Source organism: Colobus angolensis, unplaced genomic scaffold (assembly GCF_000951035.1).
Source record: "Colobus angolensis palliatus isolate OR3802 unplaced genomic scaffold, Cang.pa_1.0 Scaffold26, whole genome shotgun sequence".
Classification (NCBI taxonomy): domain Eukaryota; kingdom Metazoa; phylum Chordata; class Mammalia; order Primates; family Cercopithecidae; genus Colobus; species Colobus angolensis.
The window spans coordinates 16,061,614-16,086,717 of NW_012115821.1; the positions used below are offsets into that span (position 1 = coordinate 16,061,614).

General features: G+C 38.2%; 1 protein-coding gene across 2 annotated transcripts in view; it reads left to right on the forward strand.

The window, feature by feature from the left end:
* Positions 1 to 25,104, forward strand: part of ERC2 (ELKS/RAB6-interacting/CAST family member 2) — a 987,567-nt gene that overhangs the window by 150,208 nt on the left and 812,255 nt on the right. For both annotated transcript variants that reach the window (XM_011947267.1, XM_011947268.1), the window contains exon 3: positions 22,522 to 22,938. In XM_011947267.1, the coding sequence (XP_011802657.1) occupies positions 22,522 to 22,938 (417 nt within the window). The remainder of the gene's footprint in view (positions 1 to 22,521; positions 22,939 to 25,104) is intronic.

Genomic DNA, 25,104 nt, shown 5'->3' on the forward strand with positions numbered 1-25,104 from the left:
AGTTATCTGGTGATTTGACTTGGCCTAGTAGGTTTAAGATGGCATCTGTCACATGTCTGGTGGTTGTTGCTGACATTTTTCTGGGCCTCTTCCCACATGATATCTCATTGTCAAAGAGGGTAGCTTGGATTTCTTCATATCATGATACTGTGTTCCAAGAGAGCAAAGTGTGAGCTCCAAACATTATTTCCTCTATCGTTTTGGGTGGTTTTTCTCTTGGCCTCAGGCATTTTCATCACATACATGTGATGACCAATAGCTAAATATTCTAGGGAGACTTTGTTACTCCTTTTAGTGTTTCTGTAACAGAATACCTGAGGCTGGGTAATTTATAAAGAAGTTTATTTGACTCATGATTCTGGTGGCTGGGAATTCCAAGATTGGACAGCCTACCTGGTGAGAGTCTCATGCTGCTTCAACTCACAGCGGAAAATAGAAGAGGAAGCACAGTGTATACCAAGAGACCCAACACAAGAAGGAACAACCTACTCTCAAGGTAACTAATCTAGTCTTGCCAGAGTGGGAACTCACTCCTGTGAGATGGCATTTATCTATTAATGAGAGATCTGCCCCCACCAACCCAAACACTTCCCACTAGGCCCCATGTCCCAACACTGTCATGTTGGGAATCAAATTTCATCATGAGTTTTGATGGGGACAAACTACATCCAAACCATAGCAGAGACTCTCTGCACCCTTCCTTTCTGTGAACTCTACCTGATGTCATCTTTCCAGACTCCCAACTTGGTCTTCTTAAATGAGGGAGACCACTGGTCTTCGCCTGGGCTTCCCCTTCTTGTGCTGCAGCCTGGACACTGTCTCCAGGCAGTAGGCTGGGGCAGTTTTAATGCTCATTCTACATCTCAGGAATCACTGTTCTTGAAACCATTATTTCATATATGTTGTCCAGTTTTTTAGTTATTTCAGGCAAGAAGGTTAGTCCATGTCTCCAATTCCATCTTGGCTGGAATTAGAAGTCTCAAGAGTACAAAAGTGGCAGTGGCATGGTCTCTTGAGGCCTAGACTTGGAACTCATAAACCTCACCTCTGAGTTCTATTAATTAAAGCCATTCCAAGGCCATCCCAATTCAAGGGGTGGAGAAATAGACTAAAACTCTTGATGCAAGTGGTGGCAAAATCATATTGCAAAGGCTATCTGGATAGGGATGGGAGGAAATTTGCAGCCTTCTTTGCAAACACTCTTCTTTGCAAACAAAAAGCCCACTGTTTGTGGATTTGCAGGTAGGATTAATGATAATAGGATAGCTATTATTTGACAAGCAACTGGTATGAACCAGGCTCTGTCTGAAACACTTTATACATAGTTCATCTAATCCTACTAACATTGTGGAGTGTAGTTAGCTCATTTTACAAATGAGGGAACTGCCATGGCTCTGTGGTTAGGTGACTTACCTGAGGTTGTACCTGGAATTATATGATTTCCATGCTTGTGTGATTCCATGCCTGCACTCTGAATTAGTCCTTTTGCTTTCAGCTTTGCTGTGTTCTTACGTTTTTGGTATATTTCTTGCTAACAGATTACAGCAGCATTTAAAAAATGAAAATAGATGATTTATCTCTTGTTAGGTGGTGAGTTTATTGTATTTACATCTGTTGTAATTGGTGTTATATTTGCATTTATTTCTACTGTTAAAGTAAATTAAAATGGAGACCAGGCCTGAAGTATCCCTTAGCAAACAAAACCAGTTAGGCCTTATGGGTGATCTAAACTTGCTTGATTTACAAACAAGAAAAACTTAACTCGAGTTATTTCTCGTAAATGCCTATATTAAAGAAAAACAGAACATAGGCGCAACTAATCAGAAGCAGCCAACAAACTTATATAATCAGAGACAGTCCAACAGGATAGACCAAATAAGGCAACTGTGTATCTGTAACCAATCAAATATTTTCTTTGCTCTACTTCTGTGTTTATCCTATAAAAGCCTCCCTGTTGTGTTCCCTTGGAGGAGCTCCTGAATGACTTCTGGTTTAGAGGTGCCAGATTCATGAACTGTCATTTGCTCAGATAAGCTCTTTAAACTTTTACAGTGCCTTAGCTTTCTTTTTAACACTACCATTTTATTTTGTTACTTATTTACCTTGCCTTTTCCATGTCTGCCTCCTCTTTTTAAATTGCATTTTCTGTATTCTTTTTCCCTACAGATATGGAAGTTATAATTCTATTCTCTATTCTTTCAGCTGTTATCCTTAAAATTTTAATATTATCCTTTAAATTTGCATACTTCAAGTTTAAAGTTACCTTATTTGTCTTCTCTTTTCACACGAAAATATGAGGAACTTGGAACATTCTTAACACCAACCACCTGCCTCCTGTCTTACATGTTTTTATTTTTATACTCTCCTGGGGACATGGTGGGATTATGCTTTGTGTCTTTGAAATTAGATGTGGCCATCTGACTTGCTTTAGCCAGTGAAGTGTGAAAAAGCTTAGAGAGGCAGTGTATGGTTCACCATGCGACCTGTGGCAATTGAAGAAAGCTTTGAGATGATGCTTCTACTTGGCTGGAGTTCTTGAGGGGCTACAATGGGCAGACTTCCCTAGCTGAACCCTGAAAGATATTTAACATGAATGAGAAATAAACATTTGTTGTTTTAAGACATTGAGATTTGGGATTGCTAGTTGCCACAGTGTAAGGAAGTCACCTGACTGATATACTCCCAATCTCCCCACCTCAGGAATTGTTATCATTATTATTGTTTTATGCAATAAGTACTTATTTAGAATTATATTTACTGTATTTATTTTCCCATTTTTCTTTCATTCATATCAATTCTTCCTTCTAGATGTATTTTTTTTCTTGATGTACACATTCTAGTTCTTTTAAATCAGTGGCGTGATGGTAAATATTTAGGAACTGGTCCCCCAGGGACAAAAAAATCCAGTTTTTTAGTGTTTGCCAATTCCCATGGTTTAATACTCCCACTATGGCTGATTTCAATTTATCAGCATGTTTTCAACAGACTCACAAAATTCCTGTAAACCTCACATTTGGCTCTTAAAAGCTAGTAGAAGCATGCTGCAATTTCAGGTGGATTATGTCAGTGGTGAGCTGTTTTTGTCGAATATATCTTTATTTTATCCTCATTCTTGAATAGCAGATTAACTTGGAGTGAAGTTCTAGGTTGAGAGTTATTTTTTCTTAGCCCTTTCAAGCTATGTTGTTGAAAGAATATTTCTGTTTCCTTGAAAAGTCGGCTGTCATCTTAGTCCTTGTTCTTTTGTAGTTAACTTGTTTCTTCTCTCTGGTTGTTTTTGAAATCTCTCCAAAACAGAGCACAGATACTGTGTATCTTTAACCAATCAAGTATTTTCTTTACTCTATGTCTGTGTTCATCCTATAGCAGCCTCTCTGTCGTGTTCCCTTGGAGGAGCTCCTGAACCACTCCTGGTTTGGAGGTGCCTGATTCATGAATTGTTGTTTACTCAGATAAGCTCCTTTGGTATTCTGTAATTTTACCTGTAGATGCTTGAGTGTGAGTTTACATCTGCTTACCCTGCTGTAACACATTTGCTCCTTGTATCTTTAGTGAGTTTTGGAAGTTTTTAAGTCATGATCTCTTCAAATATTGTTTGATCTCTGAGATTCTGTGTGGTCTGGATTGAGGGACTGTCCCTTCAGAGCATTTTTGTTGCTGCTGTTGGTTTGTTTTCTTTAGAGATGGGGTCTCGCTATGTGGCCAGGCTGATCTTGAACTCCTGACCTCAAGTGATCCTCTTTCCTGGGCCTCTTGAGTAGCTGGGATTCCAGGTGTGGGCTACAGCACCTGGCTTATGTCTATTTTTGTCAGGTTTTGCCTTGCTATATTTTTTCTTATTGTGATAAGAACATTTAACATGAAATCTATCCTCTTCACAAATTTTTAAGTGTACAATACAATATGGTTAGCTATAGGCGTAATGTTGTGCAGCGGATCTCTAGAATTTACCTATCTTGCATAATTGAAACTTTATACCAGTTACATAGCAACATCCTATTGCCTCCTCCCCCAGCCTTTGACAACCACTATGAGTTTTACTATTTTGGATACCTTGTATCAGTGGAATCATGTAATGTTAGTTCTTCTGTAACTGGCTTATTTTATTTAGCATAATGTCCTCAAAGTTCATCCTTGTTGTGGGCATATGGCAGAATTTTCTTTTCTTTTTTTTTTTTTTAAGGCTGAATAATATTCTGTTGTGTGTATATACCACATTTTCTTTATCCATTCATCCATTTATGAATACTTAGTTTTGTTTCCAGACCTTGGCTGTTGTTAATAATGCTGCAGTGAACACAGGAGTGTGAATATGTCTTGAGATCCTGATTTCCATTCTTTTGGATAAATACCCAGAGTAGGATTGTTGGATCATATGGCGATTCTATATTTAATTTAGTTTTGGAAACTTCTGTTGTGTTTTTCATAGTGCAACACTATTTTACATTCTCACCAACAGTGTACAAGGGTTCCAATTTCTCTGTATCCTTACCAAGACTTGTTATCTTTTTTTTTTTTTTGAGACAGGGTCTTAAAGGGTCTTGCTGTGTCACCCAGGCTGGAGTACAGCGGCACAATCACGACTAACTGAAGCCTTGACTCCTGGGCTCAAGCAGACCTCCCACTTTGGCCTTCCAAAGTGCTGGGATTATAGGCATGAACCACTGCATCCAGCCTCTCTTTTGCCTTTTTTTTGATAACAGCCATCCTAATAGATGTGAAATGATATCTCATTGTGGGTTTAAATTGCGTTTCCTTGATGATTAGTGATTTTGAGCATCGGTTTCATATTCATGTTGGCTATTTGTATGTTTTCTTTTGAAGAAATAGACATTTCTTCAAAAAAAAGTCTATATGCCCATTTTAAAATCAGGTTATTTGTCTCTTGTTTTTTTTGTTTTTGTTTTTGTTTTTGCTTTTGAATTGCAGAAGTTCCTTATATGTATTTTTGATATTAATCCCTTATCAGATACATGGCTTGCAAATGTTCTCTCCATTTTTTCAGATTACCTTTTAAAAATAAAAATAGGCTGGATGCAGTGGCTCATGTCTGTTATCTCAGCACTTTGGGAGGACGAGGTGGCAGGGTCACTTGAGCCTAGGAGTTCGAGACTAGTCTGGGCAACATGGTGAAACCCCATCTCTACTAAAAAATACGAAAATTAGCTGGGTGTGGTGGCACATGCCTGTAGTCCCAGCTACTTGGGAGGCTGAGGTGTGAGCCCAGGAGGTTGAGGCTGTAGTGAGCCATGATCATGCCACTGCACTTCACCCTGGGTGACAGAATAAGACATTGTCTCAAAAGAACGAGAGAGAGAGAGACAGACAGACAGACATTTTAATGATAATCTAAAACACAAAATTATCTGGAAATTAAGACATAACTATTTTTGTACTGATTGTTTCTATTTAAATCATCCACTCAAAAAACATTTATTGAACACCCCTGTGTGCCAGGCACAATACTAGGCACTGGAGATATAACAATGAGAAAGAGAGAGAGAGAGAAAGAGCATTCTTATAGACCCTTAGGAATGTTTGTGACAAATGTGGGGAAGTAAAATCCTCTTTGAAAATATCTCTCAAATATCTTATTTCCTTCAGGTCTTTGCTCAAATATCATGTTAGTGAAGAAGTGCACTGACTGCTTGACTCACCCTGTATGAAATGAACACCCCCCATTTGACTTTCTACCTCTTGCCACGTTAATATTTTATTTATCTGTGCAGCACTTACTGTCTCTTGATATGCTATACTTTTATTTCTTGGTTACCTCCCCTTATTAGTCTAACTTCTATGAGGTCAGGTACCATGTCTCTCTCATTGTTTTATCCCCAGTGGCTGGCACATAGGGGTGTTCAATAAATATTTTTTGAGTGTATGATTGAAATATAAGCGATCAGTACAAAAAAGGTGATGTCTTAATTTCCAGGCAATTTTAGTTTTTAGATTATCATTAAAATTAAATAAATTTCAAATTTTCATAAAACTCACAGACTTCTGAGAATGCATTCACAAGCCCAGTTTGCAACATGTGGGGCTAAACACTCCATTTACGTCACCCCCCTGCTGCATGAAGTGTCCTATCTGTGTTCTTCTGGGTCCTTCATTGATGAGTATCGCTACCTTCGTAGCTGTCTCCTTCTATTCTTGGGCTTCATGTTTAGCCATCAAGCTGTCTTCTTTTTCCACCCAACATGCCGTGCATTGAAATATATATATGTGTGTGTGTGTATATATATATATATATATATATATATATATGCCTTTGCCCATGCCCTTCACTCTGTCTGGAATATCTTTCTCTCTGCTTCTGGAAAAACTCTTCCTTGTTCTAGGCCTCACTTAATGTTCACATCCTCTGCAGAATCTTCCCTTGTGCTCAAATGAGATTGATGCCTCCCTCCTCTGTGCTGCCTCAGCACTTTGTACACACTCCCTTTTGCTCCCATCTTTTTCTGTTGTGATTGCGTCTCGTCATTTGTTGCTTCTTTTGACTAAGAGCTTCTCAAGGCCAAGGACGATGTCTCATGCCTCTTTGTTGTTGAATCCCCATGCCTTAGCGTGGTGCTTAGCACACTGAATAAATGGTCAGTGAAAGTGAGTTGAGTGAATGTCACCTGTGAATGGTCGTGGCAGAAGTGAATGACCAGCTTATATACTATAGCTCTCTGCATAGACTCTAACGAAGGAAGAATTATTTGTGGCATAATGGCTGATAGATAGGGAGTATAATAAGAGATTGTGTTATATCCTTAAAAATGCTTCTTTTTTAAAAAAGGAAAAGCCTTCTATCTAAGAAAGTAAGTAACTGTACTGCCTGGAATTCACTGAACAAGTTGCTTAATAATCTTTAAAGAGATTTCCACAGCATAATAGTTATTTTTTCTATTAATACTAGTTATAATATTAAGAGAGGTTATTTATTGAGGTCATAGATGTACTATGCTATATATATATGTGTGCGTATATATATATCTCTGCTTGTGTGTATAAATTTATTAATCACTACAACTGTATCATCTCCATTTTACAGGGAAGAAATTGAGGGCAAACAACTTTCCAAAGATTAAACAGTACAGAGATAAACAGTGGTGGAATCACTTCTTGCTTGAGTTCAGGACTCAGGTTCTTAACTAGTGTCCCAGATTAGATCTCAGTAACTCACAATAACAGCATTTTCTGTGCCCACTTAAAAGGTGATTTAAAAGTTTATTTAAAGGAATGAGTGAAGAGTTGCTTTGCAGATACTATAAACTGTAAACTCATCCTATGTTTATTTTTTCTTTTTTAAACCATAAAGCCTGTAATTCTTTCCACTTGTATTTCCCTTTGGATTTCTGAACTAAAGAAATAAAATGTTCAAAGATAACAGTAAAAAATTCCACTCATTTCGCAGGCCTTTGTTTCTACTGATTTTGTGCCTCACCCTTCTAGTCCACAGCTAAGGACCCAAACAATGAAGAGAGGGACAGTCATGCATTTTAAATAGAGTACAGATGCATGGATTCAAGAGGGCCTTTGGCCTCCGTCTGACTTGGTGAGGGCTCTAGTGTGTTGAAGTTTATGTAACCCAGGACTAATAGTTCATCTTATTAGGAAAAATGCCAGTAAGACCTGGAGTTAGTAAGGGCTTGCTTCGATTTAAATTCTTCTTTTATTCAATAATGCTTTTGTTCTGGGCACCAGCATTATCTGTACTGCTAGATACTTTCTTTTTTCTATATTTTCCTGTTGGGAAACTATCCCTACAGGAATAGTTTCTTTATATCCCTGTTGGACTTGATAGGTGAGCTCTGTTCCAGACTCAAATTTGAAAGCTATTTTTTTTTCTCTTTCCTACTTTAAAAGTCTCAAATGAATTGTAAAACAAAATAAACATCAAGGGATGAAAGAAGCACTTTGTAATTCCTTGTTTAAATATAGTATTTTTTACTGTACTTTTGGAGAAATTTCTATTTCACTGATTTAAAGATTTGAAAAATAATCTTAAAGCATATGAAATATATCTATGTGCTTAGGAATGCATATGTGAGTTTCTGAGTCTTTGTTTTAAGGAAAATTTTTGTTGTTACTAATAGGCCCAAAATTATCCAGATAAAATAAAATAACCTCAAACAGATACTACTCAAGATTGGTATCAAGGGATCTTATTTCTCAGTGATACGACATACTCTTTCGGTGATGGTATTTGCAAAACAACCATTTCCTTTTTTTCTGTTTTTTGCTTTGACTTACTCAATGATAACATGGATCTCCTGTGACTTATCATTTCCAGGTTCCTAAGTGGCCCCTTAATTCTTAACATTTATCTCACATAGATTTTTAGGAAAAAAAATTCCTCTAAACCCTTTTTAAAGTCCTTAAGCTCCCAGGTAGAAGAATGTCAAATCTGAAAAAATCCCTAAAGGTGTTCTTTAATAAGTCATTCAGAGAGAGGAGTTACTTCATCTTGGTTGGAATGTGTCATGTGCTCCAACTCCTGAAGCCTTGGAGCCACTGGAGTAAGGAATGTGGTTATGGCGGCTGTCCCATCAGTGGCATGTGGTGGAAGGGATGCGTCTAGACCGAAGACATTTGACTCCAGTGTGGAACTCTGGCTCGTGGCAGCTGTTGCACATACCCTGAAACTAATTATGTGGTAACATGCCCTCTGCAGTGCAGTGACCAAATGAGACTGGTACATGGAGCTAGAAGTGAAAGAGCAGGAAAGAGCTTTGTGCTGTGAGTTTGGTGCCTAGACTTCACAACTAGCAGTGCTGTTATTTCTGTTGTGACTTCAGACAACCGGTGGTCAACCTCTTTGGGCCTTAGTTTATCCTTCTGCAAAAAGAAACAAAAATTATCTTTGTGATCCATGTCATCACTAGTGTTTTGTGGTGTTAAATATTTGCTGTCTCTTTTAAATGCATGTACCAGCTTGTGGCAAAATCTAGGGTTATTCTTTCGAAGTATTTTATGTGCTATTGCTTTATTTGCTTCAAGTTAGCACTTGAAGTGGCCAAACTAAAAAGTTTCTCTGGTTGAAAGATTTTCTTTGTATAGACATAGCCAAACATTATTTCACTGCCCTGCCCCCCACCGGCTGCCAGTGTAGTTTTACCTGTTTGCACTGCATTCTGGAACAGTTTGCAATCTGTATTTGTATATTAATAATAGTGGCAGCTTTAAAATGATGGCTTCCTGTTGGCTGGGATATTTACCAAGTTTCAGGCATAAGTAAGTATTGGGCATGTGTTATCATCTAACTTTATCATGCTTCTGCAAGATGTTTGTGTTATTAGTAGCTTTTAAAAGAGATGGAAACTGAGGTTTAGAGAAAATAACCTGACAATATCCCACAGCCCCCATCTCCGCAAGGTTATATGACCTTAAAGCTAGTGCATGACCAGATTGGAGGCCCATTCAAGGTTGTCTGACCCCATAACTAGTGAGTGACCAGGCTTTTGGCTCCAGACTGTCTGATGTCATAGTCAGAGTTCTTAATTTGGGATAGTAAATAAAATCTTTAAAACTTTCCCTTATCTTTAGCAAACTAACAGAGGAACAGAAAACCGAACACTGCATGTCAGAAGGTTGAACTGGCATGGTTACATCTTTACTATGCAGTTCACCTGAGTCTTGTATATATTCCTAAAGGGTACTTTAGGAACCCGCTACCCCAAATAAACATAATCATAGCACTGTCATATTATTTATATTACTTCTGTTTTCTTTAATCATAACAGCAATTGTAGTAGATTCTTCTTGGGGTTGCTGCAGACCTTTAAGCAACTCTTCTTCCTCTTGGAGTAGCTTCTGATGCTTGGGGTCAGCTGCTACAACCTATTGATCCATGGAAGGCACTTGGCCCAAGCCAGGCTAACTCTATATTGCATCCTGGGTATTTTCAATTTGGAGCAGGGAGTCCTTGAAACCAAATAACATGGAACCAAGCTTCTCACAGAGATTCATGCTGTGTGCTGCTTCCTTCTTTTCTTGGGTTTTGTTTTCGTAATTGGTGCTTCAATTCAGAGAGATGCCTTGATATCCTTCTCATGCACTCCCTTCTGTGGCTCAAGATAGGACAAGTTATTTTCTGTTGCCTGCAACTCAAAGAATATAAACTAGCCTAGCAATTATGAGTAAATAAGTTATTTTTGGAAAAAATATTTGCTGAATGAAAATGGGAAATAGAAAAGAAGGCATCCATAATGCTCTCACCTCCCATCATTTTTAACAGCTTTATCAAGATATAATTCATGTATCATAAAATTTACCCTTTTAAATGGTACAATTCAGTGATTTTTAGTATATTCACAGAGTTGTGAAACCATCACGACTGTCTAATTTTAAAAGTTAAGTACTCTAATTTAATCACCTCTCCTAAAATCTGCCTATCCTTTAGCAGCCATTCCTCATCCTCTTCTCCCCAGCAATGATCATTGTGGTATATTTTCCTCTCTTTTTTCTTGTCCATTCATATTACTTTCTTATGGTATGCTGGACACATTGTCGTTTATGGGGTTTGGTATATTCTTTCATTCATTTATTCATTCACTCATCTCCCACCCCATTTATCTATGAATATTTACATTCATTAAATATTAAGGACCATAGGCGTTGTGTGGAAATAGCAGTAGGTAGCTTATCTTCACATCACAGAAAGAAAAAGATATAGGCCTTTGATTCTAGTTCATTAATAAAATGGAAAACCTTACAGAATTTGAGTGATTAGGCTACTTAGGAACCAGTATATTCACATATTCAATTTTTTTCTGTACATTATTCAAGTTATAACTGAGAAAACAGATTTATCACAGACTCCTCATGGTTTTCCCAGTCACTTAAAATTCCACCAAGAGCACATACATGCTACAGAAATGCTGCTTAAAAGCACAAATGAGCAAAATGGTTTAATGTAATGCCTAGAACTGACATTGTGATGACTTTTTAATTTTTTATTATTTTTAAATTGATGCATAGCATTTAACATATTTATGGGATACATGTGATATTTTGTTACATGCGTAGCATGTGTAATGATCAAATTAGGATAAATACTCCATCATCCTGAGTATTTATTTTTATGTGTTGGAAAGATTTCAAGTTCTTTCTTCTGGCTACTTTGAAATATACAATACATTGTTGCCGACTATAGTCACCCACCCTATTCTGCTTTCAAACATTTGAATTTATACCTTCTATCTAACTACATGTTTGTACCCATTGACCAGCCTCTCCTCATCTTCCTTTTCACTCACACACCCTTTCTAGCCTCTGGCATCTATCAGATAATTTTTAAGGGTTTCCTTGGATTGTTCTTTAAATAATGATAACAATAAATAGCAGAACAGAATTAAAATTCAGTATTTATGGAACCTTTAGAAATAATAAACAACATACACACTCATTTCTTGGTATCTGTGGGGGATTTGTTCCAGGACCCCCACAGATACTAAAATCTGTGGATGCTCAAGTCCCTTATATAAAATGGCGTAGTATTGCCTATATCCTATACACATCCTCCTGTATACTTTAAATCATCTCTAGTTACTTATACTACCTAATACAATGTAAATGCTATGCAAATAGTTCTTATGCTATATTTTTTCTTTTTTTATTGTTGTATTATTTTTTGTTTTCCCTCAAATATTTTCAACCCATGGTTAGTTGAATCCTCAGATGTAGAACCTGTGCATATGGAGAGTCAATTGTATATAATTACACACACACACACACACACACACACATTTATATATATATAACTTAACCTGGCAGGATTTCCTTTTTGACTTGGAAAGGTATCTTGGTAGAGTTGATTAATGGGTAAAAATACATGGTTTGATAGAAGAAATAGATATAGGATTCGATAGATCAGTAGGGTGACTATAGTTTACAATAATCTATTATATATTTCAAAATAGCTAGAGAATAATAATTTGAATGTTTCTAGCATAAAGACAAAAATATAGAAGGTGACACATATCCAAAATACACTAATTTGATCTTTACAAATTATATGAATGTATGAAATTATCACATGTGCACTGAAAATATCTACATCTATTATGATCTGTAAAAAAATAGCACATAGTTCAACAATGGTTGAATCAATGACTGAATGACCCACTTTATCTAGTAGTGTCCTGCATTGGGGGCACCACTCATAGTTTACTCAGACTTTATTAATCACACACACTGTTTCTCAGCACTATCCTACAGCATTGTGTTCAGAGTGCTTTCCTTCCCTACCTTTCCATTAACAAATAATCTTAAATCAGTAGGAAAACTGAAACTTTTTTTTTTTTAAGTTTAGGGAAGCATTTCTCAAACCTTCATGTGACTTCAGATTACCTGTGGGTCTTGTTAAAATGCATATTCTGATTCAGCAGGTCTGAGGTAAGACCTGAGATCCCACCTTTCTGGCAAGATCCCAGGTAGTGCTGATGCTTTTGGTCCAAGGATCCTCTGAGTAGCATGGAGTAGTCTGTTATTCTCCCTTCTCATGGGTGGAATGACTCAAGAAGCAGAGAGAAGCAGGGAGGGTACCTGGGGAAAATCTCTCCTCTTTAAAACTTTGAGTAGCAAGGACTAGAGTTTGGCTGATGAATCCAGGCAGCTCAGAGTAGGGGAAAGTTAATATAATATTTAGTTCAATGCCTACCACCCAGCTATTTGAAATGACATTAATTTAGGTAAAACACCTTACCATTCTGAAAAGTACTTAGATGGTTAGCAGTTTTGCTAAATGAACATGTTGGAGGGTGAAGAGGAAGTGACAGGGAAGGAAATTTCAATAAAACCTTTAAAACATCATTGGCATTAAACATTTGCTAAACAGTTAAATGAAAGAGCTGTCCTATAATAACTATATGTGGCTGTGACTGTTAATATTATAAATGTTTCTGTTTTAGCTATCTTTCCTATCATTACATGTTTGGGGTAGCTTCTCTGAACACACTTTAAAAATACCAGTATTTCTGGCCGGGCGCGGTGGCTCAAGCCTGTAATCCCAGCACTTTGGGAGGCCGAGACGGGCGGATCACGAGGTCAGGAGATCGAGACCATCCTGGCTAATACGGTGAAACCCCGTCTCTACTAAAAATACAAAAAACTAGCCGGGCGACGTGGCGGGCGCCTGTAGTCCCAGCTACTCGGGAGGCTGAGACAGGAGAATGGCGTGAACCCGGGAGGCGGAGCTTGCAGTGAGCTGAGATCCGGCCACTGCACTGCAGCCTGGGCGACAGAGCAAGACTCCGTCTCAAAAAAAAAAAAAAACAAACCAGTATTTCTTAAACTGTAGCTTTTTTGTTGGTTTGTTTGTTTTTGTAACCTGTATCAGGTTGAGAAGTGTTGGTAACAGGGCATGCCATTATCCTTTAGTTGGTTGTGGATTACTGGTTAACAACAGGGAAAGAACACTGACTGACCTTCAAAACAGAAATGGTTGGTATTCCTGAGAGTCCCTTGTGGAGTTATTTATAGGTCAGTTAATGGGAAATAAATTATATCCATCTTTGAATTGGTCTTAAAACATCTATTTCCCTTTTTCTCTTATTTAAAAAAATGCCAAAGCGCTTAGCATTTTGTTTCCCACTGTTGCATTTATTTGATAATCAAAGATTTATGTTCATTATGCCCATTCCTTTTCCCTGCCCAGATCGTAAGAGGGAGGACAGAAATTTTGATTCCAGGCCTCTAGCCACACCAGTGTCTCAAAATAATGAAAACAGCTAACATTTGTTGAGCGTTCGTCATGTGCCAGGCTGTGGGCTTCATGCTTTAAGGGAACTTGTTTGCTCACTCAGTAAGCATCTCCTATGGTGTTTATGTGAACCCTGTAGTGAGTTACAATTATGATTTCCTGTTTACGGATGAGTCGTCTGATGCTCAGAGTACTTAAGTAATTTGTTCAAGGCATCACAGACTGTCATGGGTAGATCCAGGATTCAAAACTCAACTCTTCACCACTGTTCTCGGAAGCTGAGACAAGTCTAATGATTTTTCCCCAGATCATGTAACTGGTTAGTTGCAAAGCTAGAATTAGAACTTAAGTCCTTAACTCTAAGCTCAATGCAATATTCCAATATTGTGCCATCTTAGAGTATTGGTCTGTAATGAAAACCAGAATTCCTCTTTGCTTACAAAAGGAACTGCCAAGAGGGCTTTCCCATGTATACTGTTCTTAGTGTTATGAATCTTGGCAAAATGTCACATATTATCAACCAAAGTGAGTTCTGCAGTTATCAATGACAGTGTGTGGGTGAGGAACCCAGAGTCCCAGTGCTTTTAAAAATTACCTATCCATATTCTTTATTTAGTTATATGTGCTTCTCCTTGGGGCTTTCTACCCTGAATGAGAAAGCCTAGAGGCTGGACCATATGTCTAAATATTAATTTTTTATACCTTTCTCCGCTGGCCAACTCTTCCACCACACACTGGGGCCACATGTTTTTAGCTGGTCTGCTGTTTGTCTTTTAACACACATGACACAGCCTAAGGAAGGTTTGAAGTCATGAAGAGTGTTGTACATCCTGTACATAGGATTACAGAGAAAGGGATCAGAGAACCTGCCCTTCACATTTAATTAGAGACAAACTAGAAAGTGATTAATAAGAAAATAAAGTCACAGGAGAAGTAGAGCAGGCCAAGTTATCTGCAAAGAGATTCTGTTTTCTTTGAAAGAGTTATGGTAAGTACTTGCTTGAGAAGGAGTATGGATTTATTAAAAAAACTTCACAACTTTTGGATATAAGCCAATTCATATTTTTGTATAGCTTGGAGATGGTTTTCATAGCAATGAAACCCTAAGCTGCTTATAGTGCAAAACTTTATCATTTTTGTTTTTTTCCCCGTAGTGTGGAAAAGAGCTTAAGGTCACACAATTTTTCAAACCTGCCAGGAACTCATATTTTCCATGTTTGGAGATAAGACACAGTAGATTCTAAACATCTGGCTATTCCCTATTTAAATAATTGTGTGTTCCATGCACATCATACATATATAATTATATTTTCATTCTAGTTGCCTTTCTGTGTTTTAGACATTCTGAGATCTGGATTAGATTCTGACTCCAGTAGCTATTGGAAGTCACTCTTATAAACGTTGGCTAAGGCAAAGTGTATTTTTCCTTCTTTTTTATATAAACTCAACTAGTGCTTAGTTTCTTGTATTTTCATTGTAACTTTTTTTGAACTGAATGAATATGGGAGCTTATATGAGTTGTTCAAAATGAAATTCTGTAGTATTTTTAGAGCAGGAGAGACTGTAGAATTGGCTGGAGGAAACCTCAATTTTAGACACTGGCCTGTATCTGCTAATGGTGTGACTGCAGTCAAATCCCTTAAGCCACCCCAATTTATGCTCTTGTGAAGTGGACATAGTGTTGGCAGCTTTGGAACAGTATTGTCAGATGAGTGAGTGGTGGACGTGAGGCATTTGAGTTTTGACAGAGTGGATGGGACAGAGTAATCCAAGGTTAAGGACACTCTCTGCACCCCCATCCTCTCAATCTAGCTGTAGCTAAGCAAAGAGGAATGGAAACCTGTTCTCTCTGAAATTGTTCTCTTGTGCCGATGGTCTGGTGAGACAGTTTCCCTCTGGTCCTCTCACCTTTCTTCTATACTTCATTATGAAAATTAGAAACTGTCCTTGAGAGGGTCATTCTGTATATGTGTGTGTGTGTATGCAAGTGTGTGTATAGTGAATACATGATTATATGATACATGATAACAGAACCCTTCCTTTCCAATACTCCCCCAACAGAACATGTGTTAACATCCTGCAGAATGCTGTTCCAGGGAAGGTACTTGGGGAAACACTATTGAAACACAGTCTGGTAAAAGCCATGAGGATGCTTAATGTCTCAGTGGCCTGATTGGTTAAAGAAGTATACCAGGTTAATGGTCTTGGCATTTTGGCTCCAGTGTCACCAGTATTTGAAGTTGAGGACTCGCTTTTCTTGAGGGCTCGTTTAGAGGGACACACAGTGTCTCACTGAAGCCTTTGAATAACATTGTGAGGTCTACACTATTATCCCCATTTTACAAATGACCGAACTATGGCTTAGGGGAGATTCAGTAACTGAGCTCTGGTAATTGAGAGACTCTCAGCCAATATTCCTCAAAACTCATACTTTCCTCCCTACACTGTAACTGTGCACTGTATGGGAAAGATAAATTGAGATAAGAGCTAAGGACTCAGGTTGCTTCTTTACTTTGGAAAGGCAAAAAATATATACATTTTTCTTGTTGACCTGGTAGGTGGTGATTTCAGGTGCTGCTGATGTTGAAGCTGGCCTCTCATTCTTCGTGAATTCACTTTAGGAGCTGTGTGCAGATACTTCCGAGCCAAACATCATGATCATGAGGCCATATCCTATACCCCCTGCCCTTGGTAGGCCACCTTCCTATCTGGATCCTGTGATAATCCATCAGTGCGCCTCCGCCCCAGGGCCAGCGTGTATCACAGTGCCCTGGCTCTGGCCTCTGACTCAACCATGCAGAGTGAAGGTGGATGGCTGTAGGGACAGGCTCTGCGGATACGTGGGGAGTGATGCTGAGCATATTCTGAGCTCATGCTTGCCACTGAAGTAATGATTTGTGTGTACTCAATGACGTAAGACAGGTCTTGCATCCCTATTTTACAGATGAGGAATCTGAGATTCAGAAATGCTAAGACACTTCTTCAAGATCACACAGCTTGAAAGTGATAGGATTGGGATTGGAACCAGGCAGCCTGGCTCCAGAGTCTAGGCTGTTACACACTATATTATACTCCTCCCACAGGTTCATCCAAGGAGATTATTCTATGCTGTTGGATAGGTACAAAAGAACACATATGTAAATTATGGTATATAATACTGACATGAACACCCGGAGAGCCTCCCTGCCCCATCTGAGAAAATTACCAATCCTGTTGATGTTACACATGAGTGCTTCTCAGTTTCTGTTTCTTCTTCTGTCTTATGAAAATCATGCCCTTGAACCTTATCTAAGTGGGATGATGTTGTATATATTCTCTGTTTTTACTTCTTCCATTCAATATTCTTTTAAGATAAATTCCTGTTGCATGTAGCTGTCATTTGTTCTTTTGCACAATAATCTAACATCCCATTACATATATATGTCATAATTTATCTGTTTTCCTGTTGGTGGATTATTTCTAGTTTTTCGCTATTAGGAATAGTGCTACACTGAATGTTCCTGTATGTGTCTGTTGTGCTCATGAGCAAGTATTTCTTTAGGGCAGGGGCCTGCAAACTTTTTCTGTAAAGTGCCAGATAGTAAATATTTTAGATTTCATGGGTCATATGGTATCTGCTACTTGACTCTGAAATTGTACTACAAAAGTAGCAATAGACAATATATAAGGCCAGGAGCCATGGCTCATGCCTGTAATTCCATCACTTTGGGAGGCCGAGGAGGGAGTATCACTTGAGGTCAGGAGTTCGAGAACAGCCTGGGCAACACGGAGAAACCCCATCTCTACTAAAAACACAAAAGTTAACCAGGCATAGTGGTGCATACCTGTAGTTTCAGCTACTTGGGAGGCTGAGGCATGAGACTCACTTGAACCTTTGAACCTGGGAGGTAGAGGTTGCAGTGAGCCGAGATTGTGCCACTGCACTCCAGCCGCCTGTGCCACAGAGTGAGACTTTGTCTCCAAAAAAAAAAAAAAAAAGACAATATATAAATGAATATAGCTGTGTTCCAATAAAACTTTATTTACAAAAGCAGGCAAAAGGCCAGATTTGGCCCCTGGGCCATAGTTTGCCATCCCCTACTTCAGATATGTACCTAAGGGTAAAATTTCTAGGTGAGGATATGCATGGTTAGTTCTTGCATGGTTACACTAGTTTACTTGCAGCAGCTGTGTTAGGAGTTCTTATTGATCTACATCCTTGTCAGTACTTGCTATTGTTATTTATTTTTGCTGCTGCTATTATGATTATTATAGTGTGTGTGTGTGTGTGTGGCTAAGAGAGTGGGGTATCAAATGCTTTCTCGTTGTGGCTTCCATATGGCTCATGTGGTTTTCTGATTACTAATAAGATTGAACATCTTTTCATATGTTTATTGACTGATCGTATTTCCTCTTCTGTGAAATGCCCGGTCATTTCTTTTGTGCATTTTTCAATTAACTGTTGGTATCTTTTTTAATTGAATTATAGGAATTCTATGTATATTCTTGATAAAAATTTTTTGTAGTTTTAATGTATTGCAAACATCATCTCTCAACTGTGGATTGTTTTTTCATTCTGTTTATAGTGTCTTTTGTTGAACAGAAATTCCTAATTTTAACATTGTCAAATTTACCACTCTTCTTTTTATGGCTATATTTTTTGTGCCCTGCTGATAAGGAAATAACTTTATTATTTTTAATAATTTATAGAGTCTTTTGGGTTTTCTAAGTAGAAAACCACATAATACAATTGATGATAATAGAACTTTTCTTCTTTTCAATTATTATTTTTTCTCTTTATTTTCTGGTCTTACTGTTCTAACTTAGGCCTCTAGGAGAAGGCTGTTGCAACATTCTACAAGTGGTGCTGATGATGGCGTAATTTTATGCCTCATTTTAAGGGGCATGCTTTTAACATCTACTATTAAGAATGATACTGTCAGTTTGCAGCAGATATACTTTATTAAGTTAAAGAAATTCCTCTTTATTCCTAGTTTGTAACAATTTATAGAAAACACTAAGACTTTATATCTTGAGCTGATCATAATTATTTTTCATCTTTACTCTGTTAACGTTATTTACAGAATACTTTGTCTAATGCTGAAGTATTCTCTATTTCCTATAAGAAACACATCTTGGTCATGATGTATTACCTTTTTAATATACCCTGTATTCCACTTGCTAATAATACTCATTGTCTAAGTGTGAAGTTTGGACTAGAAGTTACCTTTCTTGTATAGTTCATGCCTAGCTTTGGTGTCAAGATGATCAAATCTCACAGAATGAATTGGGGAAGATTTTCTTCTTTCCATTTATCTGAAAGCTTTTGCAAATTGGAATCACCTGGGCTTTCTTTGCGGGAAGAGTTTTAAAATTCTGATTCTATTTATTTAATAGCTGCAGAACTCTTCAGGATTTCTGTTTCTTCTAGAGTTAGATTATGTAAGATATGACTAGTCATTTGTCCAGTTTCTTGATATTTCAAAATTTGTTGGCCCAAAGTTAACAGTATTTTCATATCATCTTTTAAATATTTCCTATATGTACACATTTCTGAAGAGGTTTGTTTTATTAGTCATTTCAAAGAACCAACATTTTGCTTTGTGGCTTGTCTCTATTGTGTCTTTGTTCACTAGTTTTCTCTTTTTGCTTACCCCATCTGCTAGGTTTCACTTTAAATGCTATATTTTTCATTGCTGTATATTTTTATTCTTTTTAAGATCTGATTGATAATTTTGGAAAGTCACTTTTCCATGCTGATTCTTCAATTTTATATTTCTTCTAACATTTTTATTTATTTTCTTAAACATTTCAAAAACACCTTATATTCTGCATATGGCCATCACTCATGGAAGTTTCCTTGTGTCTGTGGTAATTTTTTATTGTAAGCTTGTATTTCATTAATCTGAATTTTTTGGACTCCTGAGGGCTTTTGTTCTCCGCCTTATCGCTTTTCCCAGTCCTTGCCCACCCACTGCCTGTCCGCCTTACAAGAATTTGCATTTGCATCTGTTAGGCGCCAGGGGGCACTTAGGACCACATTAGCCTTTTCTGCAAATTTGGGCTTGTTGGGAGAATCTCAGTTCCCTCGCATCAGTGAGCCCCAGTTCGCTCTCTCAAGCTCAGTGCTTGGATTGGCATTTGCTCCTTACAAGAACAGGAAGAGAGAACAGAGAGTGGTCTCTCCCCCAGCCCCTCCCTTGGAGATTTCCCTTACTTCCTTGTAAGCTCAACTATGCTTTGAAAAGTATATTTGCTTTTATCTAGCTGTAGTGTAGAGGAGGGCCTATCAGAAAATGCAGTCTCCTGGAAGCCTAGAAACGGAAGTCATTATGACCTCCTTCATTGTCCAGAGATGGTGTATATGTGCCACATTTTCTTAATCCAGTCTATCATTGATGGACATTTGGGTTGGTTCCAAGTCTTTGCTATTGTGAATAGTGCCGCAATAAACATACGTGTGCATGTGTCTTCATAGCAGCATGATTTATAATCCTTTGGGTATATGCCCAGTAATGGGATGACTGGGTCAAATGGTATTTCTAGTTCTAGATCCTTGAGGAATCGCCACACTGTCTTCCACGATGGTCGAACTAGTTTACAGTCCCACCAACAGTGTAAAAGTGTTCCTATTTCTCCACATCCTCTCCAGCACCTATTGTTTCCTGACTGGTTTCTTTCACATGGCATAATGTTTTCAGATTTATCCATGTCATCCTGTATGTCAGCACTTCATTCCTTTTTATGACTGAATAATATTCCATTAAATTGATATACTAGATTTCATCCATTCACCAGTTGATTGACAAGTGGGTTGTTAACACTTTTTGACTAATATGAATGTTGCTGCTGTGAATATTTGTGTCTGAGTCAACTGATGAATGGATACATAAAATGTGGTATATTCGTTCAATGGAATATTATTCAGCCATAAAAAGGAATGAAGTACAGATACACACTACCACATGGATAAACCTTGGAAACCTGCTAAGTGAAAGAAACCACTGATTGCATGATACCATTGGTATTAAAGGTCCATAACAGGCATAAAGACAGAAAGTAAATCAGTGGTTACCAGGGCCTGGGGAAAGGGAGGAAGATGGGGAATGACTTCTAAAGGGCATGAGGTATCTTTCTGAGGTAATGTTAAAAAATGTATTGTGTTGATGGTTGCACAACTTTGTATATTACACTTTATAGGGGAGCATTGTATTAAAAACGAATAATCTCCACCATTAAATACATATCAGTTTCTTTCACTGCGTTCAGTACCCTGTGAGGCACTGTGGTATACAGTTGAGAAGGCTCTAAGAATTTCTCAATGGACATTCATAAATGGGGATATGAATTGGATACTCAGAAACAATATAATCAAGATGCTGCATCACCCAGTGCTAGTTTCTGGGTGTAGGCCACACTCAGAAAGATCTCAGTACCACTGAGTATCAGCTGTAGGAATTCAGACAGATTTCAAAATGTTGACTGCTCCAATATTCATATAACTTAGATATAGTATTACCCATGCCTTACAATATGTGGTTCCCTGTGGGCAGGAGCTATGTCTTACGTGGCCTCTTGATTCCTGTGCTTAGAATTGTATTTGTTTCACAAGCAGGATCATGTGTTTGGCAAATGAATAGCTGCTCTCTTGGAAGCATCTTGGCTTGTCCATAAGGATACAAATGCCTTCAGGCTTGTGGCTACCTTCTCTGACCAGCCTGGGTGTTTGTTGTATGGGGAAAGGTATTGCTGAATTCACCAACTATCTTCAAGCACGGGTGTCTTTTCTCACATCTGATAACTATTTTGTTTCTCTGATGCTTTCACTCTGACTTTGCTTAAAATGGTGACCCAAAATAACAGGTGCTTCCCTCTCTGGTAATACTTTCAAGACTTTTGGTTCCCAGGTCAGTGAGATTTAGGAAAACAAAAGGTGGAATAAACCTCAGGTTTGGTCTTTCCTTTTTTTTTTTTTTCCATGTCTATCAAACGTCAATGCTATAAACTCTGTGTAGCTTATAGGTCTTTGCTGTAATTAGAATTTTTTTCTTTTTTTTTTCTTCTTTCTTCTGTGAAGGTACTTTATGTTGATTAAGTTTTTTCTGTAAAATATCCTTTGCTTGCACTAGACTTTTCTTTGTGTTGATTTTTTGCTTCGTTTTTTTTCATTTCCCATGCTGTTCAGTTACTGGATGCCAGAAGAACCAAGGTTTGTCCACTCTTTGCAGCTTGTTTGTTCTGCTTTGTACAGCCTCACCTCCTTGTGTGCTTGAGTGTGTTTGTCTGTGCCTGCATTTATTCCCTTTTGCTTGCAGATGCAGTAATCCTGTTTACTAAACCTGTTCACAGCTTTATTTGTAAAAAACAAAGTCTTTGTTTGTGTCTACTTGTAGTGGATGCTATTATTTTCATTTTTAAATCAACACATATTGATCGTGGGAAATAATGGATAGTACAATAAAGAATACCTTAGGAAACAAGGAATACTGAGTCTGGAGCGTTCTGGGCATAAAGAAGGTGTGTTTGTGAAAGTTTCCCTCTAACCTTTTCCACTTCCTAAATTAAAACTCTGTAGATGTATAATTTCCCTTGTGATTGACACTAATCTATTGTTTCTGTGTATGTGTGCATTTCTCTTCTCCCAAGACATTCAGAAAGCATCCTTGAATTAATCTCCCCCTCTCCATGTGCTGTCCCATGCTTCTGAAGTCACCGTGGAGGAATTCATGGCTGGCCCTCCGGACCTCATGATTAACATTCCATCTTCATAGTGTAGTGGCAGCAAACGGCACTTGCCATTTTCATTGACTTTTTTTCCTTCTGTCTCCTCTCCTGCTCCATCTTTCTCACTGCAGCATCTACAGTTGACAATCCAAGCCCTTCAAGATGAGCTGCGAACCCAGAGAGACCTCAACCACCTCCTCCAGCAAGAGAGTGGCAACCGAGGAGCGGAGCACTTCACCATTGAGCTGACGGAGGAGAACTTCAGGAGGCTCCAAGCCGAGCATGACAGGCAGGCCAAGGAGCTGTTCCTTTTGAGGAAGACATTAGAGGAAATGGAGCTGAGAATTGAAACGCAGAAACAAACCCTCAATGCCCGAGATGAGTCGATTAAAAAACTTCTTGAGATGTTACAAAGTAAAGGCTTGCCGTCCAAAAGCCTGGAGGATGACAATGAGCGAACGCGACGGATGGCAGAGGCTGAGTCTCAGGTCAGCCACTTGGAAGTGATTTTAGACCAGAAAGAGAAGGAAAACATACATCTTAGAGAGGTAAGAGCATTCACTGTATTTCCCCAAAGCCTTAATTTATCAGTGAAAATATGTTATCAAGTTATTTTCACAGGTTGGAAGATATCTACATCCTTAACAAAATTCCCTTTGTCATCTGCTTTATGACCTTCCTGCCGGCTTAAGACCATTAAACTGGAATTTTGTATTAGTCTTTGCTCACTGCACATGCATTCCATTATTATTCAACACATATCCACGATTCAAACATATGCAGGACATATCAACTCTAAAGTGATTTATAATTGCTTTCCCACAGGTGGCGGTTTCAGAGTCTTTTAGGTGTGGTACTATTTAGTTTAGTTGTTTTTCAAATATCACCTCTCTAAAGGTAAAAATTAATATGATTAGCAACACAATGATCCTTTTATTACTGAATTGGGGATGAGATTTGCTGAAAGTAAAGCATTTAGGAAAGAATGGTAAAATGCACAGATTAATTTTGAGTGTTTAGAGTTAAGATAATTTTTGTCTGCATTTACATTCATCTAGGACAGAGTATTACAGGTTTTCTGAGTATGTGTTTTGCCCTTAGTGGATTAAATCATTTGAAGTCCTTCAGAGGCAGTCTCTCTGGCCTTTTACCACCATTCAATGTTGGGATGCTCATGTATCTGAGAATATGTGGTTAGGGAGAGCTTAGAAAAAATGTGGATGACTGCCAAGGTTTGAAATTTTTATAGCAGTTCCTTGCCACTCTGGTGGATATGGACCTTAAAAGTATCATGCAGGCAAAACTGCTGTAGGGAGACAAGGATCTCACAGAGAATAACAAGCAATAAAATGTCATTAAAAATGTTTTCAAACTATTCTACAGCAATAAATGAAAATTCTAGAAGATACTTGCTTCTAGACCAAACTAGATTTCTTGACAGTATACCTGTTCAGATGGTGGTGCTTCTTGTGAGTCACTTGTTTGGTTGGTCAGAAGATATGGCTTCCATGTTGGGATTTGCAAAAATGCAGATGCTCCCAGGAGTTTGCTCTGATGTAGGTTATATTTGCCTAGAACTTAGGAAAAGACTTTCGTGTCTGCAAATTTAATGTCCTCTACTCTTATTCTTCCTTGTTTTATTTTAATGATACTTTACCAACATGCTTGGGAAACCACATGGCTTGGTTTCATATTGAAAAGCTTAAAGAGATGTTTTGGTTAGGCCTGGTCTTCCCAGCCATCTTCCAAGAGGGTGAATGTGGTGAGAAGACTTCCAAGATGGCCTCCAATAATCCCTACTGCTTGGAATTCACACCATTATGTAATCCTCTTTCTTTGAGTATTGGTTGATCCTCATAGCTTGCTCCAAAATGATAGAATATGGCAAAAGAAACAGAATGTCAATGTTACTTCCATGATTAGGTTACGTAAGACTGTTACTTCCATCTTGGTAGCAGACTCTATTGCCTTCATACTTGCATGCTTTGATGAAGCAAGCTGCCATGTGGAGAGGCCCATGTGGTAAGGAACTGAGGGTGGCCTCCAGCCAACACCCAGTAAGGAACAGAGGCATTCATTTCAACAGCCACAAAGAATGGAAACCTGGTAACAACCATTTAGTGAGCTTGGAAGTGGATCCTTTCCTAGTCGAGCCTTCAGATAAGATGACAGGTCCTGGGCTGACATCCTGATTGCAGGCTGTGAGAGACTGTGAAGCAGACGACCCACTTAAGCTGTGCCTGGATTCCTGACCCACAGAAGCTGTGAGATAATAAATGTGTACTGTTTTAAGCTGCTCAATTTTGAGGTAATTTGTTACACAGCAATAGATAACAAATACAGTACAGCAGAAAGTAATTTTCTCCATGTCTTACTTCATAGACCTCTCATGTAGTTTACAGAAGAGGAGCAACAATTACTGGCATGTTGTTACTTGCATGTAGATTAACTGTGGATTTTGGAATTTTTCTTGTGTTATCTCAAAACTGCAGTTGATAGAGGATCACTAGAGTTGGAAAAAGCTACTGTTTTATTTTGATGCCAAGGGGGAGCAAGGCTGTGATGCCAGAGAAATCTCCATCTGCAGCACCATTTCTCACTCCTTCTTGGGATCTTGTGGTCAGGGTGGTCATTCTTCTTCTACAATTAGATTCTGCTCATTGATAGTACTTACTAGATGATGCCTTATGTGGCTGCCTCCATTTAAATGAATC